Source organism: Ctenopharyngodon idella, chromosome 15 (assembly GCF_019924925.1).
Source record: "Ctenopharyngodon idella isolate HZGC_01 chromosome 15, HZGC01, whole genome shotgun sequence".
Classification (NCBI taxonomy): Eukaryota; Metazoa; Chordata; class Actinopteri; order Cypriniformes; family Xenocyprididae; genus Ctenopharyngodon; species Ctenopharyngodon idella.
Window position 1 is genome coordinate 11,594,393 of NC_067234.1, and position 26,936 is coordinate 11,621,328.

The 26,936-nt window shown below is 36.6% G+C and overlaps 2 protein-coding genes and 1 long non-coding RNA gene across 3 annotated transcripts; 2 read left to right on the forward strand and 1 right to left on the reverse strand.

Annotated features, from left to right (window-relative positions):
- Positions 1 to 1,011: 1,011 nt before the first annotated feature.
- LOC127495625 (nuclear factor 7, ovary-like) lies at positions 1,012 to 8,337 on the reverse strand. The gene is made up of 6 exons (XM_051862566.1): positions 6,885 to 8,337; positions 6,682 to 6,777; positions 5,277 to 5,507; positions 5,177 to 5,199; positions 4,986 to 5,104; positions 1,012 to 3,086 (listed from the first exon to the last, which is right to left on the reverse strand). The coding sequence occupies exons 1-6, from the start codon at positions 7,287 to 7,289 to the stop codon at positions 2,602 to 2,604; spliced, it is 1,359 nt and encodes a 452-aa protein (XP_051718526.1). The 5' UTR covers positions 7,290 to 8,337; the 3' UTR covers positions 1,012 to 2,601.
- Positions 8,338 to 11,516: 3,179 nt separating this feature from the next.
- On the forward strand, positions 11,517 to 16,002 carry LOC127495653 (uncharacterized). The gene is made up of 3 exons (XR_007925156.1): positions 11,517 to 11,599; positions 14,810 to 14,868; positions 15,695 to 16,002. It is a non-coding gene; the product is annotated as an uncharacterized LOC127495653 (long non-coding RNA).
- Positions 16,003 to 17,537: 1,535 nt separating this feature from the next.
- Positions 17,538 to 26,005, forward strand: LOC127495531 (serine/threonine-protein kinase pim-3-like). The gene is made up of 6 exons (XM_051862450.1): positions 17,538 to 17,542; positions 18,768 to 18,987; positions 19,629 to 19,679; positions 20,079 to 20,457; positions 20,610 to 20,786; positions 25,998 to 26,005. Exons 1-6 carry the CDS (start codon positions 17,538 to 17,540, stop codon positions 26,003 to 26,005), a joined length of 840 nt encoding a protein of 279 aa, XP_051718410.1.
- Positions 26,006 to 26,936: the final 931 nt, after the last annotated feature.

Here is a 26,936-nt window from a genome sequence, read left to right on the forward strand (position 1 = left end):
ATGTGAAAGGATTACTTTCAAATGAAAATTAGCCTTTAGCCTACTCACCCGCAAGCCATCCTAGGTGTATATGACTTTCTTCTTTCTGATGAACACAATCGGAGAAATATTAAATATCCTGACGCATCCGTGCTTTATAATGGCAGTAAGCGTTACCAAACGAGTATGAGCTGAAGAAAGTGTCTCCATCCACATCCATTCATCATAAACGTACTCCACACGGTTCTGGGGGGTTAATAAAGTCCTTTTGAAGCGAAACGATGCGTTTGTGTAAAAAAAAAAAAAAAAAAAAAAAATCCGTACAAGTTATGAAGTAAAATATCTAGCTTCGCCTTCCGTATTCAAGTTAGAAAGTGTAAACTGCCGTTGCGTCAGTTAACATTACGCTTTTTCCGTAAGTTGAATAGGGAAGGCGTAGGACGTAGTGTAAACTTTTTTAACTGCAAGAGTATACTTTCTTCGTAAGTAGAATACGGAAGGTGGTCTGGCGGAAGTTAGATATTTTACTAGGGAGCTAAACCAATTAGTGCGTTGTAAGTAAAGCACGATTTTAAAATCTATGATGTTTAATAGGAAGATAATGCAGTGTTGACAGAACCGGGCTAATATGGTCATACTTCCTGATTCTAGTAAGAACTCTAGCTGCTGATTGTAATATCATACTTGTTCATTAAATGTATATGCTAAATAAGTTACATTTAACATGTGCTATGATAGCTGTGGACTTTAACTGAAATGGATCAGAGTAATTGGTTCCAGGCAGTGCTACCATTCAAGTAGTTGGAGCAAATTCTTTTTTTGAGTAATGTTTTTTACAAATTATTAAGTTTCTCTTATTCAGTGGAGTTTGTTGGTTGTTGGTTTCATGTTAGTTGTAGTTGTTTTTTAAAGTGTATTCAGTTTTTCAATGTAAAGGAAGAAGGCTATATTTTGTTCTCTTTCATTCTTCCTTTTTTTTTCTAGATGTACATATACAAAAAAGGTCAAATGTGAGAATACAGATGTTTTCCTATTCGTACAGTAATAAAATGACTTTGACAAATGTAAAGTTTTAACTGGATTGGCACAGACTACCCAACATTGGGTTAAATCGACCCAGCACTTGTATTGACAGTAAATGGCCTAGCACCTGGGTAAAAATATTAAAAAGAATCCAATTGCCATGCTAGTAATCACACGACACAGTAGAATCCAAACAAACACTTCTTTATTAATTCACAAGGTAACATATGAGATCGCAGGAGCAAACTAACACACAACACAAAAATGACTACATAAAAATGCGACTACATAAAAATGACCCAACAGCCTGAACTCATCATTTAGGTTAAAAAAAATAAAAAAATAAAAATAAAAATAAATAACCCAGCATTTTTTAGAGAGATGGAGAAAAATAAACAGACCCCTATTTTACCCCTAAATTTTATTTTTATGTATTTATTTGTTTATTTTAATATAATGTTATTTTTTTATTCAATTAAAAAAAAATTATTTGTTTATATTTATATTATCTTATTATTTAATGTTGATTTTTAAACATTTAGAGAACCTCCTACTCTATGTTTTATTATAATTTTATTTATTTATTTTGATCCGTTTATTTATTTATTCTATTAAATCTATTTTTTATTCATTTATATTAATCTTATTATTGATTTATTTTTTACATTTTTACAATTTTCCCTAAACATTTAGAGAACCTCCTACCCTATTTATTTTAATCTAATTTTTATTTTTTATTTATTTGATTTTTAATCTGATGTATATTGATTTATTCTAGTCAACCATTTTGTTATTTGTTTATTAATTTATTAATTTTATCATTTATAATTTTTTAGACTTTTTCCACTAAACATTTAGAGAACCCCTAACACTTTTAATCTATTTTTTATATATTCATTCATTCATTCACTCAAATCTATTTTTGTTCATTTATTTATATTAATCTTATTATTTCTAATTTATTTGTTTTAATATTTTAATTATTAATAATTAAACTTTAATAATTAATAATTATTAATTTTAATAATTAAACGTTTCTTTAAACATTTTTTACGGGCCTCCTAGAATTTCCTTGCGGCCCCATGGAGGTCTTTGGACCCAAATTAAAACCCTGGTCCAGACAAGTATATGTATGAATTTGGTGACTGAATGTTGTAGAACGTTGGTCCGTGTTCTTCCTTCAGACGCAGCATGGACAAAACTCCAGGAAGTTCTGCTGGATTCTGGATCATCGTCAAAACTAGCGAGGATGGTGGAAAGCGTCACATCCATCACATTTTGAAGAATGTGGTTAACCAAACAGTTTCTGGTCCCCATTGACTAACGGTATGGAAAAAATGCCATGGAAATCGATGGGGACCAGAAACTGTTTGGTTAACCACATTCTTCATAATATCTTCTTTTGTGTTCAGCAGAAGAAAGAAACTCATACAGGACTGGATCAACATGAAGGTGAGTAAATGATGAAATAATTAATAACATTTTTGGGTAAACTATCCCTTTAAGAGCATTTCTGAGAAGATTTACATATACAAATATTGGAAACATGATGACTGTAAAAGATGAAAGCAGATCGATCCAGACCTACAGGTGTAACGTTTACTGACTATTGTCCGGTAAGATCCTTAAAGGGTAAAGAGTATAGAAGAATGGAAAGACTTTGTCAGTGAAGGTGGTTGTGAATGTGTGTAGATGTGTTTTAGTTACAGCATCAGAGAATGACACCGTTCCTCTGTCATAGTCCAGATCAACTCTCACATGATCAAGCTTCTGTTCAACAGGAAAACCAAACCGTTCACCCAGTCCATACTGCACCCACCAGACATCAGTGTTCCTGTCCCATCCCTTTCTGTGGTTTGATGCTGTAGTTACTCCAAGACTCCAGGCTGAACTCTCTTTAACCTCCACATCCCAGCAGTGTGTTCCTGAGTTAAAACCCTCTGAACCCAGAACACACTCGTAGATGTCAAATCTCTCTGGATTATCAGGAAGCGGCTGTTTGTTCTCGCTCCATCTTACGCTGGTCAGATCATCAGACACGACGAGACGTGGATTTGCAGTGTTTGGATCCAGGATCACAGGAGCTGATGAGACACAATCAACAGCTGTTTTTATTCTGATGTTCATATAAAAAAATCATCACGAGTGAACCGAATACAAAGATTATTATGAATTATGACACATCCTATTGATCAAACAAATCAGACATATTCCTCTGATCACAGTCAGTGTTTTTAGTTACATACTTTTATTATCAGTGTTTAATGGCATCAACTACACAGATTAAATGTGTTATTCAACAATTTGTGTCTCATCATGAGAAATGATAATTTGGAAAAATTAAAATCACAATCAAAACTGTTGAGATGAAAACTGTATCTGTACAAATTCTATTCAGCATCATCTGATCATGTTTCTAACACTGGGTCTGTCCCCAGAGTGTGTATGTGAAGTTTTAGCTCAAAATACCCCACAGATAATTTTTTATAGCATGTTAAAATTGCCACTTTTGGGGTTGAGCAAAAACGCGCCGTTTCAGTGTGTGCCCTTTAAATGCAAATGAGCTGCTGCGCTTGGCCTAAGAGGGCGGAGCTTCAAGAACTCATTCTCCCCTGTCAGGATTCAGTCAGGACACACTATAATGTCAGAAACTGCGAATATATGCTGCATGGAGATAGAACAGGTATAGTTTAGTTCAATTACGGTTATAACTTATATTGTCTTCTTGTTTTTATCCACTATATTAGTACAAGCCAGATTACCGATGAGATTTATAACGTTTATTGTACTTCACACAAAATATGAAGCGTCCGTTTTCACTCTAGAAAAATCACTGTAAGAGCCTAATAAAACAGTGCAAGCATGCATTAAAATATTATCCATAAACTCTCTCCCTCGCATTATCATCAAGGTATACAGCGAAGTACACAGAAACACTCGTTACAACTAACAGTAAACAAATATATAAAGACATTATGCCTTTTCGGGTGTTGCTTAATAAACTGGTAAACTTTATATCCATAAATCAACTCTGATGAACTGTAATAAAGTGCTCTCACCTTTATTACTGCCATATCCAGTATCACTCTGGAGACTGTATGTTTTGTATTGTCCCTTTGTATTGACATTCTTCACAAAGCAGTCCGGTGTGAAATGATTCGCGCAGACATAAACAAATTTCGGTAGAGTTGAGGGAGCATTTTCTTGAAAAATAAAATGAATCCACCTCGTCTTCAGCAGCTCAGATTTAGGGAGTAAATGGAGGGAGCTATGTGGATTAATCCATCCAGGTACAAAACACCTAAAACGCTTGAGAGACATTCTCGTCAGTGCAGTAATGGCGGACTGTGTAAATTTGCTGTGAACTCGCACAGGGCGGTTCTATGTTAAAACAGCAGTGTCTGTCAACATTCGTGGGCGGGGCTGTGGCTTTTGTGACGGCACACTGCCAGGGATCTGGAAACGGCTTGTTCTGAGACACTGCTTATGATTTATGGGGATTAAAAAAAAAAAAGGAGTTAGGTTCTCCCTTTGTTTGCCATGTCTATTTAAGCCCTGTGTTTCCATGTGTTAATTGTCAGTTCTACGTTTATATCATTACATATGTTGGTTGTTCTGTTCCTTTTCCAGAGATTCTCCAGTGTTTTGTAAAGTTTTGAGTTTGTTTAATACATTTATTAAAGTATTAGTATTAGCATCTAGATTAGCATCTGCTGCATCTAGATCATGCCAACTTTCCTTTGTGCTGCAACCAGCGACCATGACAATATCGAATTCTTCTTAAGTTTACTCTTTAGTATAATCTTTAAAAATCAGACAAGAAAAGTAGTAACTTTTGGAATACAAAATATTCTTAGCTTTTTCTCAAGTTACAAAATAAGAAAAAAATAATATAGTACGTTTATGTTATGAAAACCCTGTCTAGCCAAGTGTGATTTCCAGTGTGTGTGTGTGTGTGTGAGCACAGATCTTCTCAGACTCACTGTTTTGGACAATGTCCTGCATGTTCTTCCAGACTCTGAACTGCAGGTTTCCCAAGTAACGTGGCACATGAATCAAAGCTCCAGAAGGCATCTGTGGATCCGGCTGTGAGATCTGGAATCTGGAAGAACATTTAGGAGTCAGAACTGCAGTCGCTTTGGGTCAGAACCAGAGACAGGAGCAGATCACTCACCTTTCCACTGAGACTGGAAACTCCTGCAAAACAAACACACCATTTATCATCAAGAACTCAATCAATCATCAATCTATCAATCAATGATCTGAAATCAGACCTTCAGAAAGCGGACATCATTGGCTTTCATCATTTCCTCCATGTCTTTGATTGTGTGTGAAAGAGCTGAGATGTGTCTGTTCATCTCCTCCAGCTTCTCCTTCATCATCTGCTTCTTCTGCTCCTCTTCCTCCCTCAGTGCAGTGATTGTAGCTTCTTCTTCATCTCTGAGAAACTGATGAAGCTTCTTAAACTGCTGTTTAATCTGCTGCTCCGTGTGCTCAGCTTGAGACTGAAATCAAATCACATTCACTTCAGTCATCTCAAGGATGCAACTTATTCTGGAACAGTGAAATATGAAGAGTGAGTGGGTAAATGTGGGTTTAACTACAACTTTAAAGGGTTAGTTCACCCAAAAATGAAAATTCTGTCATTTATTACTCACCCTCATGCCGTTCCACACCCGTAAGACCTTCATTAATCTTCGGAACGCAAATTGAGATATTTTTGTTTAAATCCGATGGCTCCGTGAGGCCTACATAGGGAGCAATGACATTTCCTCTCTCAAGATCCATAAAGGTACTAAAAACATATTTAAATCAGTTCATGTGAGTACAGTGGTTCAATATTAATATTATAAAGCGACGAGAATATTTTTGGTGCGCCAAAAAAAACAAAATAACGAATTATTTAGTGATGGCCGATTTCAAAACACTGCTTCAGGAAGATTCGGAGCATAATGAATCAGTGTGTCGAATCCGCAGTTCGGAGCGCCAAAGTCACGTGATTTCAGCAGTTTGGCGGTTTGATACGCGATCCGAAACATGATTCATAACGCTGATTCATAACGCTCCGAATCTTCCTGAAGCAGTGTTTTGAAATCGGCCATCACTAAGTAAGTCATTATTTTGTTTTTTTTGGCGCACCAAAAATATTCTCGTCACTTTATAATATTAATATTGAGCCACTGTACTCACATGAACTGATTTAAATATGTTTTTAGTACTTCTATGGATCTTGAGAGAGGAAATGTCATTGATCCCTATGTAGGCCTCACGGAGCCATCGGATTTCAACAAAAATATCTTAATTTGTGTTCCGAAGATCAACGAAGGTCTTACGGGTGTAAAACGGCACAAGGATGAGTAATTAATGACAGAATTTTCATTTTTGGGTGAACTGACCCTTTAACTTTCTGAAGTACTAGTACTGTAGTAGTAGATGTTCTGTGTCTGTAGTGTGTCCCAAACTAATTAGCTAAAATGAAATGTGGAAGGTGAATGCTAGCCAGTGGGATTAGCGTTGACGCATTAGTGCTGACAGAGGAGTCTGAGCTTGATCATCATTTATACAAATGGTTGTTAGTGTGTGTTTGTTTCAGTCAATAAATGAACATGTAATTATGCCAGACAAATCAATTCAGCTATTCTAATCAAACTTGTAAATGTCAAAAATATCAATCCTCACCTTGATGTGTTGAACTGTTTTCTCAAATTTTCCTTTAATGCTTTCTTTGTGTTTAAGTTTCTCTTGTAAGGACTTCAATGCTGTATTGTGCTCCTTCTGGAATTTAAAGAGAAAATCTATAAGATACCAGACATTTCTGCAATATATATATATAACACATAAGCTTTAACAAGTGTTTATCCTCATCTGTAAATCTGTCTTGCCTTATATGCAGGAACAACTTCACTGATGGGTCTGAATGAGTGATTGATGTGTTTCTGTGAATCTCTGCACACTAAACACACAGGCTGTTCGTCCTCCAGACAGAAGAGTTTGAGTTTCTCGCTGTGTAAACTGCAGACCTCGTCCTCAGACCCTGATGAGCGCCTCTCATTTCTCTCCGTCAGGAACGACTCACACAAGTTTTTTAACACGAGATTACATGGAGGATCATCTCTTGAGGATCTTCTACTGCAGACAGGACACTCCTGAGTTTTCTTGGTTCTCCAGAACTGTTGAAGACACTCTTTACAGAAACTGTGACTACATGATAAAACAACAGGAGCCTTGAAGATTTCGCAGCACACGGCACAAGAAAGTTCTTCTGCAGATACATTTAGTGAAGCCATTTCACTGTTTGAGCTCCAGCAATCTAAACTTTACTTTAACTTTCTGAACGATGGTTTCAAAAATTAATAACCACAAGAATTACAAGGATCTGCTGTCTGTTCAGAAACAAACTTCTCAAAAATCCTCAATGAGTGTGTTTCTCTTCCTTCTTCATTGATTGCTGATTCTTTTATGCTTTTGTTGAAAGAGAAGAGAGTCGGTATGGCAGGAGAAACAAGTCAGTCCCTTCTTGGTAAGTTTTGTAAGAGGGTGATGTTTCTGATCATGTGAGTGTTTAAACATGTTAAATCATGTTTTAACAGTTCAAACAGGAATATCAGGATTTATTCAGGTTACATTTAAACAAAATGCATTCAAAATTAACTTACATTGAAACTATCTAGTATAATGTTACAAAACCTTGATACAAACAAATATTGATAATAACAAGACTCAAGAAACTTGTGTTTTGTTTATTGCACTCTATTTGTTGTTGAGTGTGTTTGAATCTCAGAGAGTTTCTCCAGGGTTTCAGGGTTTCATTTGTCTGTTCTGTCTGTCTTGTCTTGGTTTAATGTGCCTTGGTTTAATGTTTCTTTGTTTAATGTCCCCTTTGTTTAAGCCCTCGTGAAGTCTTTATTGACTGATTGAGCTCACCTGTTCTTCATGTTTTCTGCTCCCTATTTATTGTGTTCTCCTTCCCTCATGTTTTGCCAGTTTGTTGTATTTGAGTGAGTTGTGTTTGTGCTAATCTGTGACACCTTGTGCTTCATGTGCATTCCTTGGAAATAGTGCTTATCTTGGAATAGCATACTGACAGCATATGAATGTTAAGGGGGTAGTCCACTCAAAAATAAAAATCTTTTACTCATCCCAAATGCATATGACTGTCTTCAAATAAACAAGAATAAAGGTAATCCATATCTGAGTCCATATAACACAAATGAATAGAGTCATTCCATGTCAAATCAACCAAATTTCGTAAACTTCTCCGGCTCATATTTTTGATTTTGTTAATATTTTTTTTTCTGTAGAAAGACAAACATAAGTAGTGATAAAAGCCAAAATATTAAATGTCACAGATGTATATTTACTGAGTAATCCACTATTTTGTAGAGGGGGGTCAAAATGACAATTATTTTTACACAGAGATTGGTAGGTCTATTAGTAAAATCTGTTGACTTTAGCAATCTTTGTTTCATTATATGCCAACAATGACAGTTCAAAAATGGCAAAAAACACTTCTTGTGTTTTTTGCCTCAAATTTGCATGCCTGTAACTCAAGAAGTATTAAAGATATCTTAATATCCTTTTAGATTCTGGTTCTTAACAAACTTTCTTTTGGTATCTTTATTTTAAAGGCCCTCGTTGGTTCAATCCCAGAGATATGGAGATCTTAATGCAGCTCTATGAGTAAACTGGTAAAATGTACACATTTTCAGTGGTCAAAAACCAAATATGGGTAACTTTGCATAAAGCTGGTATTTCTTTTTCTTTTAAAGAGGAATATCTGAAGAACAAATAATGTTAAAACGAGAAATGTATCTCGTGTTTTTTCTGTCAGCTCAATTTTATTGAACATACCCGAGTTCCATAAATATTCCTTTTCCAAAGTTTACATGCCTGTAACTCTGAAAGTATTCAAGATATCTTAATATCCTTCTAGATTCTCATTCTTAATAAAATGTTCTTTTGTAATCTTCATTTTTAAGGCCCTGTATGGTACAATCCCATAAATACTGACCTCTGGTTAAATTGACACGGAATGACCCGTAGGTATTTAAAAAGTTTTCGCATTAAAAACCACACACAGTGACTGTGACAGTTAAGCATACAACCCCATGAAGTGAAACAATAGATAACTATTAACCATCGCTTCTGACCAACTGTCATACACACATGGGTTACAATCTACTTGTATAAGGACTCACAGAGATGGATTATTTATTTTCTTAAAAATCTTTGTGTTTGTGTGAAGAAAGTCATATACATCTGGGATGGCACGAAGGTGAGTAAATGATGATAGAATTTTCATTTTTGGGTGGCGTATCCCTTTAAAGCATGATATTTTGCTCCATTACAATGTACCCTGTCACTGCTTTGTTACTTATGGTGCTTTTCCACTTACTCGGCTCGGCTCACTTTACTTTCAGTTTGCTTTTCCACTGCAGTTTAGTACCGCTTCAAAGTGGGTGGAATTATAGACTGATCGTTATAGTTGCACCGCCTCTACTGCCGTGGATCCTCTCCTCGTCTACCAACGAGTCTGCACCTCGTCTACTGACCATGATACAGACATTTCTTTTTTCCAAGTTGAGTGAGACGTTTAAAGTAAGTCGTTTAAAAAACAATGATACAGCAGTGGCTGTTACTAGCCAAGTTTCCATCCAGTTTTTGCAATGTTTTGTTATTGACAAAGCAAATATCCGCAAAAAAATATTTGCTGTCTCCAGGCTGTTTCCATCCAGTTTGCCTTTTACCGAAAAAAATGGTATGCGTGGTTATTACCATATAAATACTGTATACCCAATAAAGTAAAAGAAGTGCATTTTAAAATTTTGCATAATATATACCCTTGTAATGCTCTTGTGTCGAAATTTTGTGATGTAGCTGATATATGCACCTTCTGTAAAAAAGAAAGTGAAGATATTTGTCATTTATTTTTCTCATGTAATGTTTCATCACTTTTCTGGAAAGATTTGAGTTCCTGTTGTTTTTCTAAAGTTAATATGAACTGTAATTTACACATTAAGGATGTTGTTTGCTTTTTTGAAAACCAAAACAAATCTTTAGTATCTACTGTTAACTTTCTTATCCTTGTGGCAAAATTCTATTTTCACAAACAAAGGTTTCTTAAGAAAATACCCACTTTTATAGATTTCTTATGTGAAGTAGAACATTTAATCAAATCACTAAGAGTAATTAATAACAAAAAAAATTATTTCTTTTTTTATTTTTTATTTTTATTTTTATCCTCTTTACTTTCTTTGTTCTGTTCCTACCTTTCTTTATGTTCCTAAAAAGCTATTTAAATGTATCTTTCTCTGTTAACGGTCATTGTCAATTTATTTTTTTCTCTTCCATATGTTCAGATGACTTTGGACGTATTGTTGATACATTCTGTGTAATGTATGCAAAGTTGTATTTCATTAATGTCATAAATTGTTTGAAATTTAAAAAAAAAATAAAAAATAAAAAAAGATCATCTTTGTACTGTTAGCACTAAAAAAAACTTTTAATTTTAGTAAAAAGTATGAATTATATTTTTAGTGAAAATCTACGTTTACTGTAAAAAGTTATGTCTGCCCTCAGCAAATATAGCTCATTAAAATAAAACAGATTTTACTTCATTTTAGTTTTGCAAATTCCTACAATACATAACATATTGGGTTTACTGTTTACTTTAATTAATAAAGAAACACGACTAGAAATTTTAACTAAAGTAAATCTGGAGTAAATCAATTTAACATTACCACGTAATGCTGTACCACGTGAACTGACTAACATGAAGCGCGCAATTTGTGGTGGCCATTTTAAAAAACCCAGTTCTGAGCAGAAGATCGTCATCCACGGCGAGGGTAAGTTACTATTAATAATAGGTGATATAAGTAGAGTTTCCCTTTATGTCATATTCTGAATATACACGTTCCTATTCTGTTAAATAAGTGTAGATGGCAATTTACTAGATATTGTTAACATCTAAGCGGTTGTTCTGGGAGTACAGGTATGTATCGGTAGACAGGGCTACGCTCGCGTGACATTGCAGTTCATTGTCATCACGAAGGTTTATACTTTGCATGCGTTTTATAGTCTTGCCAGTTTAAGCTTTCAAGCCATTTTATTCGCATGTTGTTCTGAGAAAAGCTTTTATGCGCGCTCACGCACAAAAAGCCTGTCACACAGCGCGAATACTGAACTCGGATGTTTTCGCGTCTTACCGCGCTTAAACTGACATACACACAAGGTTTACAGGTAAACAGGGGTGTGTGTCGACAGTATCTTAAAGGTCCCCTATTATGCCCATTTTTAAGATGTAATTTAAGTCTCAGATGTCCCCAGAATGTGTCTGTGAAGTTTCAGCTTAAAATACCTCACAGATCATTTATAAATCCATGTTGTAAATACCCATTTCTGAATACAGTCAAGAACAGGCTGTTTTCGCATGTGCCTTTAAATGCAAATGACTGCTCAATACGATCACAGTTCCTACCTCAATAGGTTGTTTGCAATCACGTGATTCTGGTGACGCGCGAAATTCCGGTGTAGGGCAAGCAGTGAAAATTAGAATGGAAGAGATGGAGAAAAGTCCGTTCTGTGCTGGTTTAGAAAGGTATAAACAGAAAATCACAACATATGTTGGACGTGATCCTTATGTTAAGAAGAGGAGCGACTTTTGTACTGAATTGAAAGACTTGACTGCCATCGAGGCGGTAGATATAGAGCAAGTGAAGCTGCCGTCACGCCGTGTTCAGTTAGTTTGGTTTGTTTATACGGCGCTGCCTTTCTGCTAGTAATGTTAAGGGCAGTATTTTAATTTTCTGTCGCGATTGTGAAAAATGTCGCCATTGTTTGTCATTTATGCTGAATCGAGAATTTATAATAGGAACTCACATCATCGTTCGGGGAAAAAGACTGGTAATACAATTTTCGCCTTGGTTGAGGAGGTGAGGGAAGACGACGTTTAGCAAATGTAATGTCACTGAAAAAACCCACTGCCTTTAACTCAAAGTAATCACATACTTAGCTGAGTTTTGTATTTGTTTTTTGTGTAATAATAACATTACGTTTGCGAGTATGACTCACTTGCTTGTGAATGATTATAACTTGCACACAGCCACTTCAAAATTGTTCATGAGCTTCTGTGGGTTTGATTTTGGTTGTCGTTTGTTGAAATAAATACAAAAATACAGGGTGTCGGTGTCTGTCCCCTGAATGTGACCCTCCGATTCTCCTTCTTGGCCATATGGGAAAAGTGAATATTTATAAAGACAACATTAAAACTAAAAGTTACATTTACACGCTTCCAACAAATAAATGGATCGAATTCTGTCAGCTTGTTAAACACATTTATTTTATTTGGACATTTTCTACCATATGATGGCTGAAGCAGCAGCGCGTGACGCTGTTCTCATGGTAACCAGATCAACATTGTGAACGGGATAGTACAAAACTGAAGTGAAAACACCAAATTATCATTCAATAGGATAAAATATCTTCTCTTACCTGCAAACGATAGCATGAAGAATGATAATATTTAACCAAGTCAAAAACAAGAGGTAAGCAGGTGTCCATATTCATTTCAGTATCAGCAGACGCAAAACGCTATAAAAGGCGACAACTTTTAAAGTTAAAAAATGAAATAAGTTATAAAAACCGGTATAAGTTATGTAAACGATATAAACACTTTCTGGGTTCTCGATTTTAACGATTTGAGCAACCATAAACGACGCAAAACATACAAATTTTGAGTTTTTGATAGGATTCCTATATAGAAAAAAAATCACTCCCTGCCCTCCAGACTCGCGCTGCTGCAGTGACGTCATGTGCAAACAACCTATTCTGCCAAATATTAACAAGACATCTTGTTCTCACGGATAACATAGTTTTTCTCTCATCATTAAAGTTTATTATTTCCACGAGTTTTACAGCTATATCAGTTTAAACTTTTTCTAATGGATCGTTTTCTGAGCGCACTTATCTGAAGTCTCGTGAGTAACTTCTCTTTCACATTTTTTTGTTTTGTTTAAACTGTCAAATACACACAAGGTTCTGTCAAAAACACACACAGCTCACATAAACACAGTCAGTTATGTCTGTGAACGTAAATAGCAGGCAACGTTACAGTGTATATTAGATCTGTGGCGCATTCCCTTTAAAAATGAAACTAATCCACTGCGTTCAGCGGCTCAGATGTCAGTAAATGAAAACTGTTATGTTCACTCTTACATCCAACAACAAAACATCTCAATTACTTACCAGACGTTGTTGTCGCTACAGCTGCTCGGGCGCGGAGAAAATGGCGGACAGCTTACTGCTCGCTCAGGGGCGGAAACTATGGTAATACAGGACTGTCAATCAGCGGCCGTGGGCGGGGCACGAGTAATGTGACGTCACATTACTCAGAATTAAAACGGCTTGTCTAATGAGACTGCTTTGGTTTAATGGGGATCTTAAAAAAAGGAGTGGGTGGATTTTCATCATTGTAGTGTGGCTGTGTTCACACACTGCTAACACACGTTTATATCCAAACACCTTGTAAAAGTGGATTTAACATAATAGGTGACCTTTAAATCCGTGCATTATAGTCCTCAATAAATATACCATATATATACCTGTTATTGATGTTAATCAAACAACATGACAGAAAACCAGTCTCAACATTTTACATTTTCCTCATAACCCATTAAAATAAAAAAGGCATGAATACATTAGAGGTCGACTGATAAGGGTTTTTCTCTGGCCTATGCCGATATTTAGAAATCAGGGCAGCCGATATATAATGGCATTTTTTTTGGGCCGATATGTTTGGCTGATTTTCATTTTTTTTCCCCTTCATCTCTAAAATCTAACAGTTAGCCTAAGTAATAAGAAGTGATACAGCAAATTGCTTAAATTAAACATTTATTGATTAATACAAGCCTCTCCAATCAGCTCACTTGTATAATTTAAACAAATAATGTAGGTATACATTAAATATTAAATATACAAAACAGGTAATCAAAAAATCTAGTAGCCTAATTCATAATAATAATACATGGCTCAATTTTTTAAGCACCTTCTCAAAACTGAATTACACATGTTTCTACTTTCACATGCAAATGACTTGTTACTCGTATGATAATCATGGACGGCAATAATTCTGGTAGGCTACAACGTAATTACGCTTTCGAAACGGTCGGTTTCCCCTGCCATCGTTACCTGAAGCTGTGTGTGAACAAGGCACGGGCCGCACGGCTGCAGAGTGACTGTAGTCAAGCCAGCCACCACCGCAAAATGCACGGTCAATCTAGCCGCCACTATATTTTGGGGTTCACACATACACTGGCTATTACGGTAAGAACTGATCTGAAAACAAGTAATCTTCCGCTGAAGCGATTTTACATTCATTTATTCAGTCAGTCTTCGAAACAGTGAATCATTTTGCGAAGCAATTGACTAATCGCAAAGACCCGCCCCCTTTAGTTACTGTTGCTATGTCTGACAAGCCATGCTGCTCTCACGCCACACATCATGTTCTCACGCAGTGAAAAAGGTACATCGCGGAGCAAAGAGGACACTGACAACGTGTCGACAGACAAGGCAGAGCAGGTTACTTTTGATATGAAACAAAGTCTCAAATTTCAAATATTGTAATTTTTAAAGAAATTTAAACAATAAATACCATTTTGTGGCTCTTTAATGTGTCGTGACAGATCGCTGTAGCGCCTCAGATCAAGCAGCTCGTGAACAGATCATCTCTTCCTACTAGTTAAGAAAATGAATAGGATCAGTTTTGATTTCATACAAATTTAATCTCTCTCATTTCTCTTTTATTTGTAAGGCATTTCTTGAATGAAGAAAAAAGAAAACCTTTAATCATCTGACTTTGATAGAGTCAAGGTAAGAACTTTTACAGTAATTTTTCAAGATGATGTAGGAGATCTCTGTGCACATATTGAACATATGTGTGAATTGTGACTCTTGGTTGATCTTTCCACGGTGTTACTCCCTAAAGTATTGTTAGCCTGTTTTTTTCTATTTCATTCAGAAATGCAGTAGTATACAAATTGTTGATTCTGTCTTTCTTGGAAGATCAAAGAATTCAAAAGATTGACGGCTGTCGATGTGGTATTCACCTTCATTGGGAATTTCGACAATTACATGGGAAGGCTCTTTTGTTTATTTCGCAATAAGGGAGGAATTGCAGGATGCAAAATCCGTGATGAAATTACTGGACCAGGTATTGTTTTCTGTTTGCACTCAGGATCACAGCGTGGACATTCGCAGAGAGGTGGTGATGCGCTGTCTGATCGTATACCTGTCTGAGAACACAGAGTCTGATTGCACAGTACCTGCTTAGTGAATATGGTTCATTTGTGTTCACTTGCAAAGCTGAAAATATAATAATTAATGTTAAATAATAAAGTCAAATGTCAGATCAGAGAGGTTCAGAGGTTTGAGTAATTTAAGGGATAGTTTATACAAGACTTCATACATGTCTTTCATTGTGTTCTAAAGTAATTATGCAGGTGAATAATTAACCATCCAGTAATAAAGGTCTGTGTACTGTCTATTCATTTGTTATGATGTTGCTGATTTGTTATTTTACTTGTCCTTTTGGTTTCATGCGTTTGCTGTTGTTTTTTAAAATGAGCTGTGCCTGACTTTTTTCCATTTATGAACAAACAATGCACAATACGTATTTTGTTTTATTGTTTTGTTTCAGGACACTAATGGGGAAGTGGACCAACAAGACATTGGAGAGCACACGCTGAAAACTGTGACCATATTGGAGTCCTTTAGCAGCAGGAATAATCTTAGAAGGTGTTGAGGTTCTGGGAGGATTGTCCAGTGTTGCAATTGCATGTGGTGCTCTTCTTGGCCTGATGTAAACCTGAGTTACCCCAAGCCACTGAGGTATACATTTGAACTTTTCCAGGAAATCCTGCTTGAACTAGACAGTCTTTTTTTGTCAAATGCGCATTTAATGGTTCACCACAGCATACATATAAAGGTTTGGTTCCCCAAAAATGAAATATCTGTCATTAATTACTCACCCTCATGTTGTTCCACACCCGTTAAGACCTTCGTTCATCTTCCTAACTGTTTTAAATATGTCTTTAGTAGCTTTCTGGGCATTTGAAAGTGTTGATTATCTTGCTGTCAATGGAGGCCTCACTGAGCCATCGGATTTTATCAAAAATATCTTAATTTGTGTTCTGAATATGAACGAAGGTCTTACAAGTGTGAAATGACATGAGGGTGAGTAATTAATGACAGAAATTTTATTTTTGGGTGAACTAACCCTTTAATGGTTGACAAACACACCATTGCACACTAAACATACTAACACAAAATTTTAGAATAAATCATACAGATGTAACAGAACAGCTGAAAATATTTTACGTTGCATTTGTCTAATAAAGAAGTACTTACATACTCACCAGTTGTCTGTTGTTTCTTCCACTCATTGTAATGTATTACTAATTGTAAATTAACTGATTAGTACCTTTGGTATTTTAAAGTTCAAGAACTAAAAATTATCAATCTAAATGAGCTTACATTTTATAATTGGGTAAACAAACTTTTTCAGGTAGAAATAACTGTAATTTGTCATATAAAAACTACTTAAAATATTGTTACACCAACCAATAAATTTGAGCAAAACCATTTGCTGGGATACTCAAACATTTAAGCGTCGCCACCTAAAGATTTTTAGGGAATATTGCTTAAAATTCAATGTGAAAATTGTTTTAAAAGAGGTTTGCAAAAATGATGCACTATATTTTTAAGTAAATCTAGTATTTTCTTTGTTTTTTTTTTCAGTGTTCATTGAAACAATATAACAATATTGTTTTGTCTTTGTAGCCTACGTAAAAAAAAAAAAGTGTAATTCTTAGACATTTAAGGTGAAAACAGTAAAGACCTTCAGAAGTCCCTGCATGCCACATTCAGTTCTTTAGTTTTGTAATCAGTTTGGTGTTTTAGGTTCATTTTATACTGTTGAGTTCATGTTTATAGCATTATTTTATCATCACATCCAGGCCAAACTAAACATTTACTGTTTAGTCTGTTTGTGTGCTGATATGTCTAATCATTCATGAAGGCTCATTTTGATTTTTTGCAGTGGCAGATGTAGACATTTTCTTCCACAAAGTAATACTGTTTACACATAAATACCAAAATATAAATGTTCATTTACAGGAAAACTGTAGGCTAGACCTAAAAATAATAGCTTTTAATTTTTTTTATTGAAGTCACCTACAGATTTTGAATTACAGAAAGGATTAAAAGCATTGAAATGACTAACAAATGACACATGTCCATGAATTTGCCAGCATTATAAATGAAGTACAGTATTTTTTTCATGTCACAGAGAGTTTAATTCTTTCAGCACCTTTTGTTCGGACAGCTCCTTTAGTTCTTCGGGTCCTTAAAGTTCGAAACCATCAAATAACGCTATCGGGAATCAACTCCGAAATCAGTTTATTAAAAAAAATAATAATAATAAAAAAATTAAAAAAACTATATTCTTAAAAAAAAAAAAAAAAGCATACACATCTGCTTGTATGAGGTAATACTGTTCTAACACGAGACATATATGGATTGCAGGCTATACACATTAAAACAAATAAAATAAATCTCACAAGTGTTCAGATGAAATGTCAAGGTTTCGATTAATATCAACATAACAATTGCTGAAATTAGATTAATTACGCCATTGCTGAATTCAGGCAAGAAGTTTCAAGCTTCATGAAAACATCATAATATCGAAGTTTTCCATCATTCTTTATAATTTTGGGCAATTATCAAGCACCACTGACACTTTTTTCTTTTAAATCATTTTATTTCTTTTAAATCATTATCACTGAAACATAAATGTTTATGAATGACAAAACGCTTTTTACCTCGAGTCGATTATGATCGTCGAGCTCCGTGTTTGACATCAGAAGTTGTAGTAATCGTGACATGAAGCTTTTGAAAGAAGAAATGTTTTAAGATAAAGTTGATAAATATATTTATTTTATGTGTAAACAATAGCAGTTATCGTTTGTATCTGTATATTCTCGTGACCAAAACATTCGAAAAAATCCCTTGGCAACCGGCCGACGCGTCAGCACTTGTGACGTCACTGCCCAAGCCTACATATGGAACTCCGCGAGCGCTGAATTTTAGTTCATTTGTTTCCTGCTGTATCAATCGATCTGACTAGTATTGTAGTACATCTGTGGTGAAAAGTCGCTCAAATTGTGTTATATCACTCTGTGTGTTATATCATTTGATTTGTAGTTTTTCACTGATCTGTGTGCTATAAAAGTTCAGTCGATTTGCGATAAAAGTTTGTGACAGAACATCAGCGAGTGATCTGACGCAATGGGGCAGTGCACATCTCACAGCTGCATTGCAGTCCAAGATCCTTCTGCTTGTATGTCACCAACGCCTGTCCCTGAGAGACTAGAAAAGAAGAGAGGGAGGCTTTATAGATGGGCTTTTTCTAGGAAATCCAAGAAAACGTCCATCGAAGCCCAACAGGGTCGGTGCAGAATTTGCAGGAGCCAACCACCTCAGAGATGCTCTGATGGTGAAGATGAACACAAGAACAACACCCAGAGCATCAACGCTCCCAGCAACAACAACGTTGTTCATTCACTGAACAAAGCTGAAGAGAGCAGTGACACTAACACTTCAGTGTACAGCCATGTGTCTCCCTTCAGCGGTGTGAGGATAGTTAAAGTAGATGTCCATAGGGCTGAAGACAGCAGTGCCACTACACTGCACAGCCATGTGTCTTCCTTCAGCACTGTGGAGAAAGTTAACAAAGATGAAGCTGAAGAGAATAGCAACACTTCAGTGTACAGCCATGTGTCTCCTTTCAGCGCTGTGGAGAAAGTTAACGAAGATGTTCCTAAAGCTGAAGAAAACAGCAACACTTCAGTGTACAGCTGGCACAGCTGTGTTTCTACCCTCAACACTGTGCAGGAGGCTGATGCTCCCAGACAAGAGCAAGAGGACATCAACGTGAACAACGGTACTTTTCCAACTGTGTCATCCATTACTGAAGGGGACCTCAGCGCTCCTTTGCTATCGGACGACACTTTTTGGAAAGCTGAGGATGAAATTATCAATATAAGTTCAAACGCAAAGAGAGGTCAGTTTACTACCACATACCCCAACATTAATGTCTTCTTCTGGACATTGTCTTTCTTATCCTAATGAAGATGTGGACTGAGGATGGATTTTGTTTATGTGAGGCCCCATAACACCACAATAATGTGTCCATCTTTAAAGTGTTCTTTAATTTTATGGCTTATACTGTAAATTTACTATAAACCTCATTTATATTCATGCATACATACATATATAATTTTTCTTTTTTTCTTCTTCTTTTTTTTTACAGGGAACATCTACCAGGACTATAAAATTGGTAGACTTCTCGGTCAAGGAGGATTTGGAAAAGTGTATGAAGGAACGCGATTGTCTGATTCACGAAAGGTTTGTTTCTTTCCTCACTAACAAAAGTATTTGGTACTCTTTAAATTTATTAAAAGTTACATCAAGGTTCATTACTAGAATCATGTGACCTCTGCACAGATAATTAATTAATTGTAACCCATTCTCACTAAAAAAATCTTTCTGTTTTTGTTTCCCTTGGAGAACAGGTGGCACTCAAATATGTGGCGAAGGAAGAATGCTATGAAAGTGAGCGACTTGTAAGTAGGCTGCTGCTCCCTTCATTTTCTTACTCTCAGAGTACGCGGTCACATTAGCGATAGGATATTTTAACAAAGTTTTGTGGGCAAAAAAGGTCCATTGTCAATAGAATATTAACTTTCAAACCAAGCAGCTCTCTGAGGGTCAGCATGGCAAATTCACATGACCAACATGAACGAGCTTTTTCACCCTCACGCAAAACTCCAGAGCGTGTGGATTCCTGTTAAAATGACTGAATTTTGCCCTGCAAAATTTTGACAATCAGCCATAAATGTGACCGCAACTTCAGTAACTATTTCCAGTTGAATTTGTTTAAATTACAAGACTTCAAACCTACTTAGGACATAATTCTGTCCTCTAATTATCTCACTTTCGTGTAACTTTTATCTCTCCTGTAGGGTCTATTTGGCAAATCGCTTCCAAATGAGGTCGCTATGATGATTCAGGTGAGCAAAGGCCCCAGCGTTCCTCAAATAATAAAGCTGCTGGACTGGTATGAGACACGGAAGGAATACATACTGGTCATAGAGCGGCCCACGCCTTGCAAAGATCTGCGGAAGTATTTAGTGCAGAATGATGGCAGAATCAGTGAGTCAAAAGCACGAGCTGTGATGCATCAAGTTGTTACTGCTGAAAGAATATGTTTTGAAAGGGGAGTCTTCCACAGCGACATCAAGCTTGAAAACCTGCTAATCAACGAGAACAGCTTACAGGTCAAATTAATCGACTTCGGTGTTAGTAGAAGCTTGAAGACGTTTGGTTATACGAGGTACAATGGTACGTATTATTCCACAAATCTATGGTGACAAGTTATAATGAGCTTTCTAGACAGAGCCAATAACAGCAGAAATCACTTGTTGAATAAATAGACAAAAAGATGTAGAAATACAAATTCATTGTAATGGACAAAATCTTGTTCTTTCTTTCAGGCACAAAACTTTACGCTCCCCCTGAGGCTTTCCACAGAAGATGGAGGTACCACGCCAAGCCGGCAACAGTATATTCTTTAGGTGTACTGTTGTTCGTGTTGCTGTTTGGGAAGTACCCTTACAAGGTGAAACCTGAGGCCCTTGCCAACATCTTGAAAGAAGCAGAAATTTCCAAAGGTAAGAGCATGTGGACGGATCCTACAGGAACTTTCATTACAGCTTAAAATAATGTGATCAGTTACACAAAGTATAAAACTTACAATAATAATCAGACATCTCTCCCCACTTTCTTCACAGAAAGCAAAGAACTGATATCTTTGTGCATGGAAAAAGATCCAGCCAAGAGGATTGACTTGGACAAGATCCTCGACCATGACTGGTTCCAAGTTTTGCTCCTGAAGCCGGAGAGTCAAAACGAGGAACCCACAGTAAGTGAATTCCCATGTGTGGATTCATGCGTCTTGAGAAAAAGAAAGCTTCGTGTGGATTCATGCGTCCTGAGAAAAAAACGTCTATGTACATAGATGCAAATACGGGTCCAAGCACAGCTTACATGCACTTTGCAAAAGAAGAAGAAAAAATATTTATTTAAAAAAATATTTATATAAATAACGGACGATTGCCGCATAAATTTAAACAAAACAACAACATAAAATCCAGGCCTGGTCCTCTCTCATCTTGCACTGCCATCACTCCTCTTTTTATCCTTCCGGAGCTCCTCCGTGGGACTCGAGACTGGTGTGGTGGGCAGGTGACGCTCATTAGCACTCGCTTCGTTCCCACGGCTCTCGGCCCCGCCCCATAACCTCTCGCAGCACCTGGGGGTAAGGACAGATGAGGCGAGAGAGAAGGAGATGGAAGGATGAGGAGAGACGAGAGAGGGGAGAGAAGAAAAATAAGTCTTTGTCTGGTTCCCAAAACACACTGCCATCCGGTCTTCCACCAGCTGGGTGAACTCCTCCGCGATGCCTGGTGGTGGCCCCGGATACCCCTCGGTGGACGGCTCGACACTCCTCCGCTGCTTGGTGGACGGCGACAACTCCTCCGGCTTTGCGCACCCGGCAGTGAGTCCCCCTTTCCCACAGCGGTGAGGGATCTTTGGCAGTGCGTTCCTCCTTCCTTCTGGGTTTCGGCTCAGGGAGGAAGGAGGTGGGAACCGGCAAAACAAAAGTAAAGCGGCAGTCGTCCTCATGAATGAAAACAAAACAACAACATAAAATCCAGGCCTGGTCCTCTCCTTCTTTATCCTTCCGGAGCTCCTCCATGGGACTTATAATGCTTAACGTGGCGCTTATATCGCTCTGTTCCCATGGCTACCCCCCCCCCCCCCCCTTTTTTAAAATAAAAAAAATATATATTTTTAATAAATACTGCAATATTTCATAAAAAAAAAAAACTAGTCAGTTTTGATTTCATGGTGACTGTAAAAATGTTTTTGTACTCATCTAGCAGCTGTGGTGGTTGCTAAGATTTCATCGTAAAAAAATATGGTGACATTGTTTCAGGTATTATGGGATGGCATATTGATGCCAGTATATTTTACAACTTATAACTGCATATTTCATCAAGTGATATAATGTTAAATCATTACTGATAACAAAAATGAGAAGCAAAATTATACAATATAATCATTTTGTGATGTGGAACATCACATCAGACTTCTTCTGGGAATGTCTTTTTACTGTTTTTCATTGGGACTTGTACATCAATGCATTGCTTTCACTTGTTAAACCATTTACAGTGTTTCACTGTATATCATGGATATTCAGTTAAAGTTCCATGAGGTCCAGTCTTTCCACATTTCATTTCCAGAGGAGGTCCAGACTATTCTTTTGGAATAGTTATAAATGTCCATGTGGACAGCAGTAGTACTTTGTAAAAGAAAAAGAAAGTCAAAATATCAAGGATAAGGATATTGGGAGCAAAGCATTTATAGACACAAGCACCAATGAGCCATTAGCGATCCAGATGAAGTGTGTCTTATTATGTGTTTTTTACAGCAAAGTCCACCTTGAATCTTCACTGAAAGTTCAGGTTTGATCATTATATATGTGCTGTATGTGTGGACTCATTAAAAAAAAATAATATAAAGATCAAACTGTCATATTACTTAAGACAGCATGTTATAAAAAAGAAAAGAAAAAGAAAACATTTATTTATTTATTTTATTTAAAATAAATCATATAATTCTTGGGCTGCAGGAGCTTCTAAGCTGGTGTCAGGTTATATGAGAATGTGCTGTCTGTAAGATTACTCATGCTTAACACAACACATTTGTTTTATTATTCATACCACAACAGTACTTAATAGAAATGTTAATCTTGAATAAGACAAATAAAATTAATCGAGTAATCTGATATTGTTTGTGGTAATAAAAATAGACCTAAGCAAAGACCCAAGCCTTTAAAATGACTTAAAATACATATATAATAATAACAATGAGGCAATGATATTTGGTTCAAATAAAGTATCAAGACCAAGTAATCCTATGGTTTTATAGAACAGCACTTGAAATAAATAATATACACAATTTAAACAATCATCTTATGTACATTATGTATTATAACAAATGCCTGCAGAGGGCGCCAATGGCCTGGTGATTGTTGCACTTTACAGCAGATCAAATCTTTGTTTAATATTGGCCAAACAACATTTAATTCTAATATGTACTTAATCTTTCATATTTGGCCACTTTACGATAGAAATGCTACAGCCACTGTAATTTCTTGAACAAAAATATGTGGACATAAAAAACATGCAAACTCAGTGAGGGTTTAAACTTTTGAAATTGCACTGAACAGTTTGCATTTCTAGAAATATATCGATTAGAAACATAAACCTATTTTGGCGTAACTGTTTAACTGTTTTGGTGTAGGTTTATAAATGATTTACCTTACAAATCTGATGAAACGGCGCACACTGTGTTATTTAATTGAATTGACCCTTCGCCAAGAGTTTGATTGACAGGCGATCTAACCAATCATAATGCCGAATCCACCATTTTGTCTGACAAAGGAGTCAGGGGTGTTAGTAGATTAACGTAGGTGGACTTGAACTTGATAAATGGTGTGTACTGACGTCTTTCTGCAGTTGAAACAACATTCCTTACAATGTTCTTTCATGTTTATTTGATGCTATAAGTGAACTAGTAGGAAGAGATGAGTTCATGAGCCACTTGAACTGAGGCGCTACAGCGATCTGTCATGGCATATTAAAGAGCCACAAAATGGTATTTATTGTTTAAATTTCTTTAAAAATGACAAAATTTGAAATTTGAGACTTTGTTTCATATCAAAAGTAACCTTGTCTGTCGACACGTTGTCAGTGTCCTCTTTGCTCCGCGATGTATTTTTCACTGCGTTAGAATATGATGTGTGACGAGAGATTGGCATGGCTTGTCAGACTCAGCAACAGTAACTAAAGGGGGCGGGTCTTTGCGAACTGTCAATTGAACTGACTATGCTATACATTGTGCAGCCTGAACTGAATTGTGGGTTCCATTGCGTCGCTTCACTCGCGTTCTTCATGGCAGAAGTTGAAGATTTCTCAACTTTTCAAGCACCAACGGAGGCCAATCAGATCACAGACGCTAGCCAATTGCGTTCATGCAACACCAGAAAGTAATGTGATTGGCTGTTGTCACTATGACGGTCGCATCAGCGCAAGCTTCAGACACGCCCTCCGGCAAGCGTTGATGCCGACGCCCCATGTGAGGCAGTGTTGCCAATTTAGTGAATGTCACTAGATTTAGTGACTTCCCCACCCCTTTTTTCAAAAGTTTAGGGACAAATCTACCAACTTCTTGGACAAACCTTATCTAAATTCTTATTTTGCCCACTGATCTATATTCATATTTATATAGATCAATGAATTTGCCATTATGATCTATAGTGACATTTAGCTACCAGTTTTAGCTACTTTCAATTGAAAGCAGTTGACAACATTTAAGGCAGCGTTAGAAAATGGTCTAATCATGTGGTTGATGAATTCTCGTCCGTGGAATGCGCTACGATATTTTGCTGGTTACGTGACACAGGTAAATAGCTTGTTTGCAGTCACATGGTTCTGATGACACGCAAAATTCAGATGAAGGGCAGGAAGTGAATGTCCTTAAGAATGTCCTTAATGTACTGGTTTAGACACTATTACAAGAGAGGTATAAACAAAATCATATGTTGGACATGATCCTTACATTATCAAGAAGAGTGATTTTTCTACTGAATTGGAATATTTGCCTGTCATCGAGACTGTATGCAACTTCTCCAGTGCCCAGTTGTGTAAAGAACCTCAAGTTTTTCCCTTAAGTATGAGACTTAAGGTGTGATTTCCCCTTATCTATTGAAATATCTATATTATATGTCTATATAATATATAAAGTCTTTGATATAATACCTTAAACAGTTCTCTAAAGGAAACCGCTAAGTGTTTCACCACAGCAACCAAGGTTTTACCGTTATAAAATTCTGTTGTTGCCATGGACACATTATTTGTTAATACAGATAGGGTATGCTACATATGTAATTTAAGCAATGTTTATGTGAATACACACTTAAATTAAAATGTTAGTCATATAAAGCGGCCGATCATGTCCCATTAGAAGACTTGGATTGTACGTTTTCCAAAACATATGTTATACTAAGGAAAATAAGGTGCTTTATGCAACCAGGCACGGACATCCTTCTACTCCATGAAACAAATGAAAGCATAGAAAACAATTACTTTTTTGTTAGTGGTTGCATATTTAAGCTGTATTAACTTTTGACAAAGCGGTCACTGCACACACAATCCAACTCGGCTCCTGCCGACAGCAGACGCAGGGTTGCAAGCCACTTTTTCCTGCATTTTTCAGTCAATTTCTTGCATTTCCCCCCCTGATGAACAATAACTTTTGGTATGCGATAAATGCTCCTTTTGGTTTCTCAGTTTGATCGATTAGAGCAACAATAAATGACGCAAAACATAATCATTTCTTTATGCTTCCCTGTGTAGAAAATCACTTCCTGCCCTCCATTTGCATTTCGCGCCACCCCATGACATCATGTGCAAACAACCTATTGCAATTTTTTTTTTAAAATTGAGTACTCAAATTTAATCAAGGAATCGTGACAGGCCTAAATTGATGCTTCATTTGATGCTGTTTCACTGGGCCGCTATTCGTCAGCTGTTCAACGTATTGGAACAGTCAAAACACCAGTTCGTGACACTCGAGAGCAAGATGACTGCGTCTGCAACCGTAGTTAGAAGCATGTATGAATAGACTTCAACAAATTATTTTGCTAAACTAACACAATACAACAAGACAAAGGCATCAGCTAACACGACATTAAAAATTTACCACAGTATAAACCAACACATTCTCACCTGTGAAACATTATCCCTTTTCTTCAGGAATTTAAATCTCAGCGGTTTTACAACCAGAAGCTGCTTGCATGGTTGCATGATTGTCTGCTGTAAATAAAATGTCATGCTTGAAAAATACAAGTAAATTAATATTTGATTTAATAATAGGAAAATAATTGTCAGGTGTTGTGTAGTAAGATACAATACACAATGAAGAAGTTGGGTACCGTTCACATTTTAACCGGTACCAGTATCGGTACCTGAAATTCGGTGCCGGTACCCAACAGTACCTTTTTTCGGTACTTTACTCTCTGTGTAATGACAAAAACATTTATTTCAGGGGGAAAAAAAAGTCCAAGCCTCTCAATTTCAGCATTTTTTTATACACTAAACAAAATAAACTTATATGTTTCCTCAGTACAGAAGCGCAAAAGTTTTGTTTAATTTTCCCCACGATTCTGTCAGAGCTGGAGTTTGACTAACAACACATGGGAATTATAACTGACAATATTTAGTACGTAAAAACAACATGCGGAGCGCTCATGAAAGCGGTTTCTGCATGGAACGCCGTGATGAGATTAACAATGCTCATAACGTGGATCATAGATCATAACGGACTGGAGGAAGCACGTTTCAAGTTTTTATGGACATAATATTGCAAATAGTGTTATCTCATTCTGCATCTAGTTTTGTGAAATGTAACCACACTTCAGAATGCTTAGCCATTGCCCTGTGTGTTTGAACAAGTTGCAGGGGTGATGTTGCGTGGTCTCTCTCTCTCTATTTCTCTAACCTCTACCTTACTCTCGCGCCCAGATGCGTTCTCAGGTACCGAAATTTGGCACCGATTGATTTAATGTGAATCGGTACTCGGTAGTACCAACGTAGTTCGGTCGGTGCACTTAAAAGTACCAAGTTCGGTACCCAACCCTAGATATAACAGGCTTATTTAATCCACAAAGACAGTCCAACACCGTTAGGCAGTTT

Excerpts from the sequence above, each read along its gene's own strand:
- LOC127495625 (XM_051862566.1), bottom strand. The coding sequence starts at position 7,289 with ATGGCTTCACTAAATGTATCTGCAGAAGAACTTTCTTGTGCCGTGTGC. Across the intron at positions 6,778-6,884 it reads AAGTTGTTCCTGCATATAAG|AAGGAGCACAATACAGCATT; the intron begins GCAAGACAGATT and ends TTTAAATTCCAG. Across the intron at positions 3,087-4,985 it reads GCAGGACATTGTCCAAAACA|CTCCTGTGATCCTGGATCCA; the intron begins GTGAGTCTGAGA and ends GTGTCTCATCAG.
- LOC127495531 (XM_051862450.1), top strand. Across the intron at positions 19,680-20,078 it reads GCTATGAAAGTGAGCGACTT|GGTCTATTTGGCAAATCGCT; the intron begins GTAAGTAGGCTG and ends TCTCTCCTGTAG. Across the intron at positions 20,458-20,609 it reads TGGTTATACGAGGTACAATG|GCACAAAACTTTACGCTCCC; the intron begins GTACGTATTATT and ends TCTTTCTTTCAG.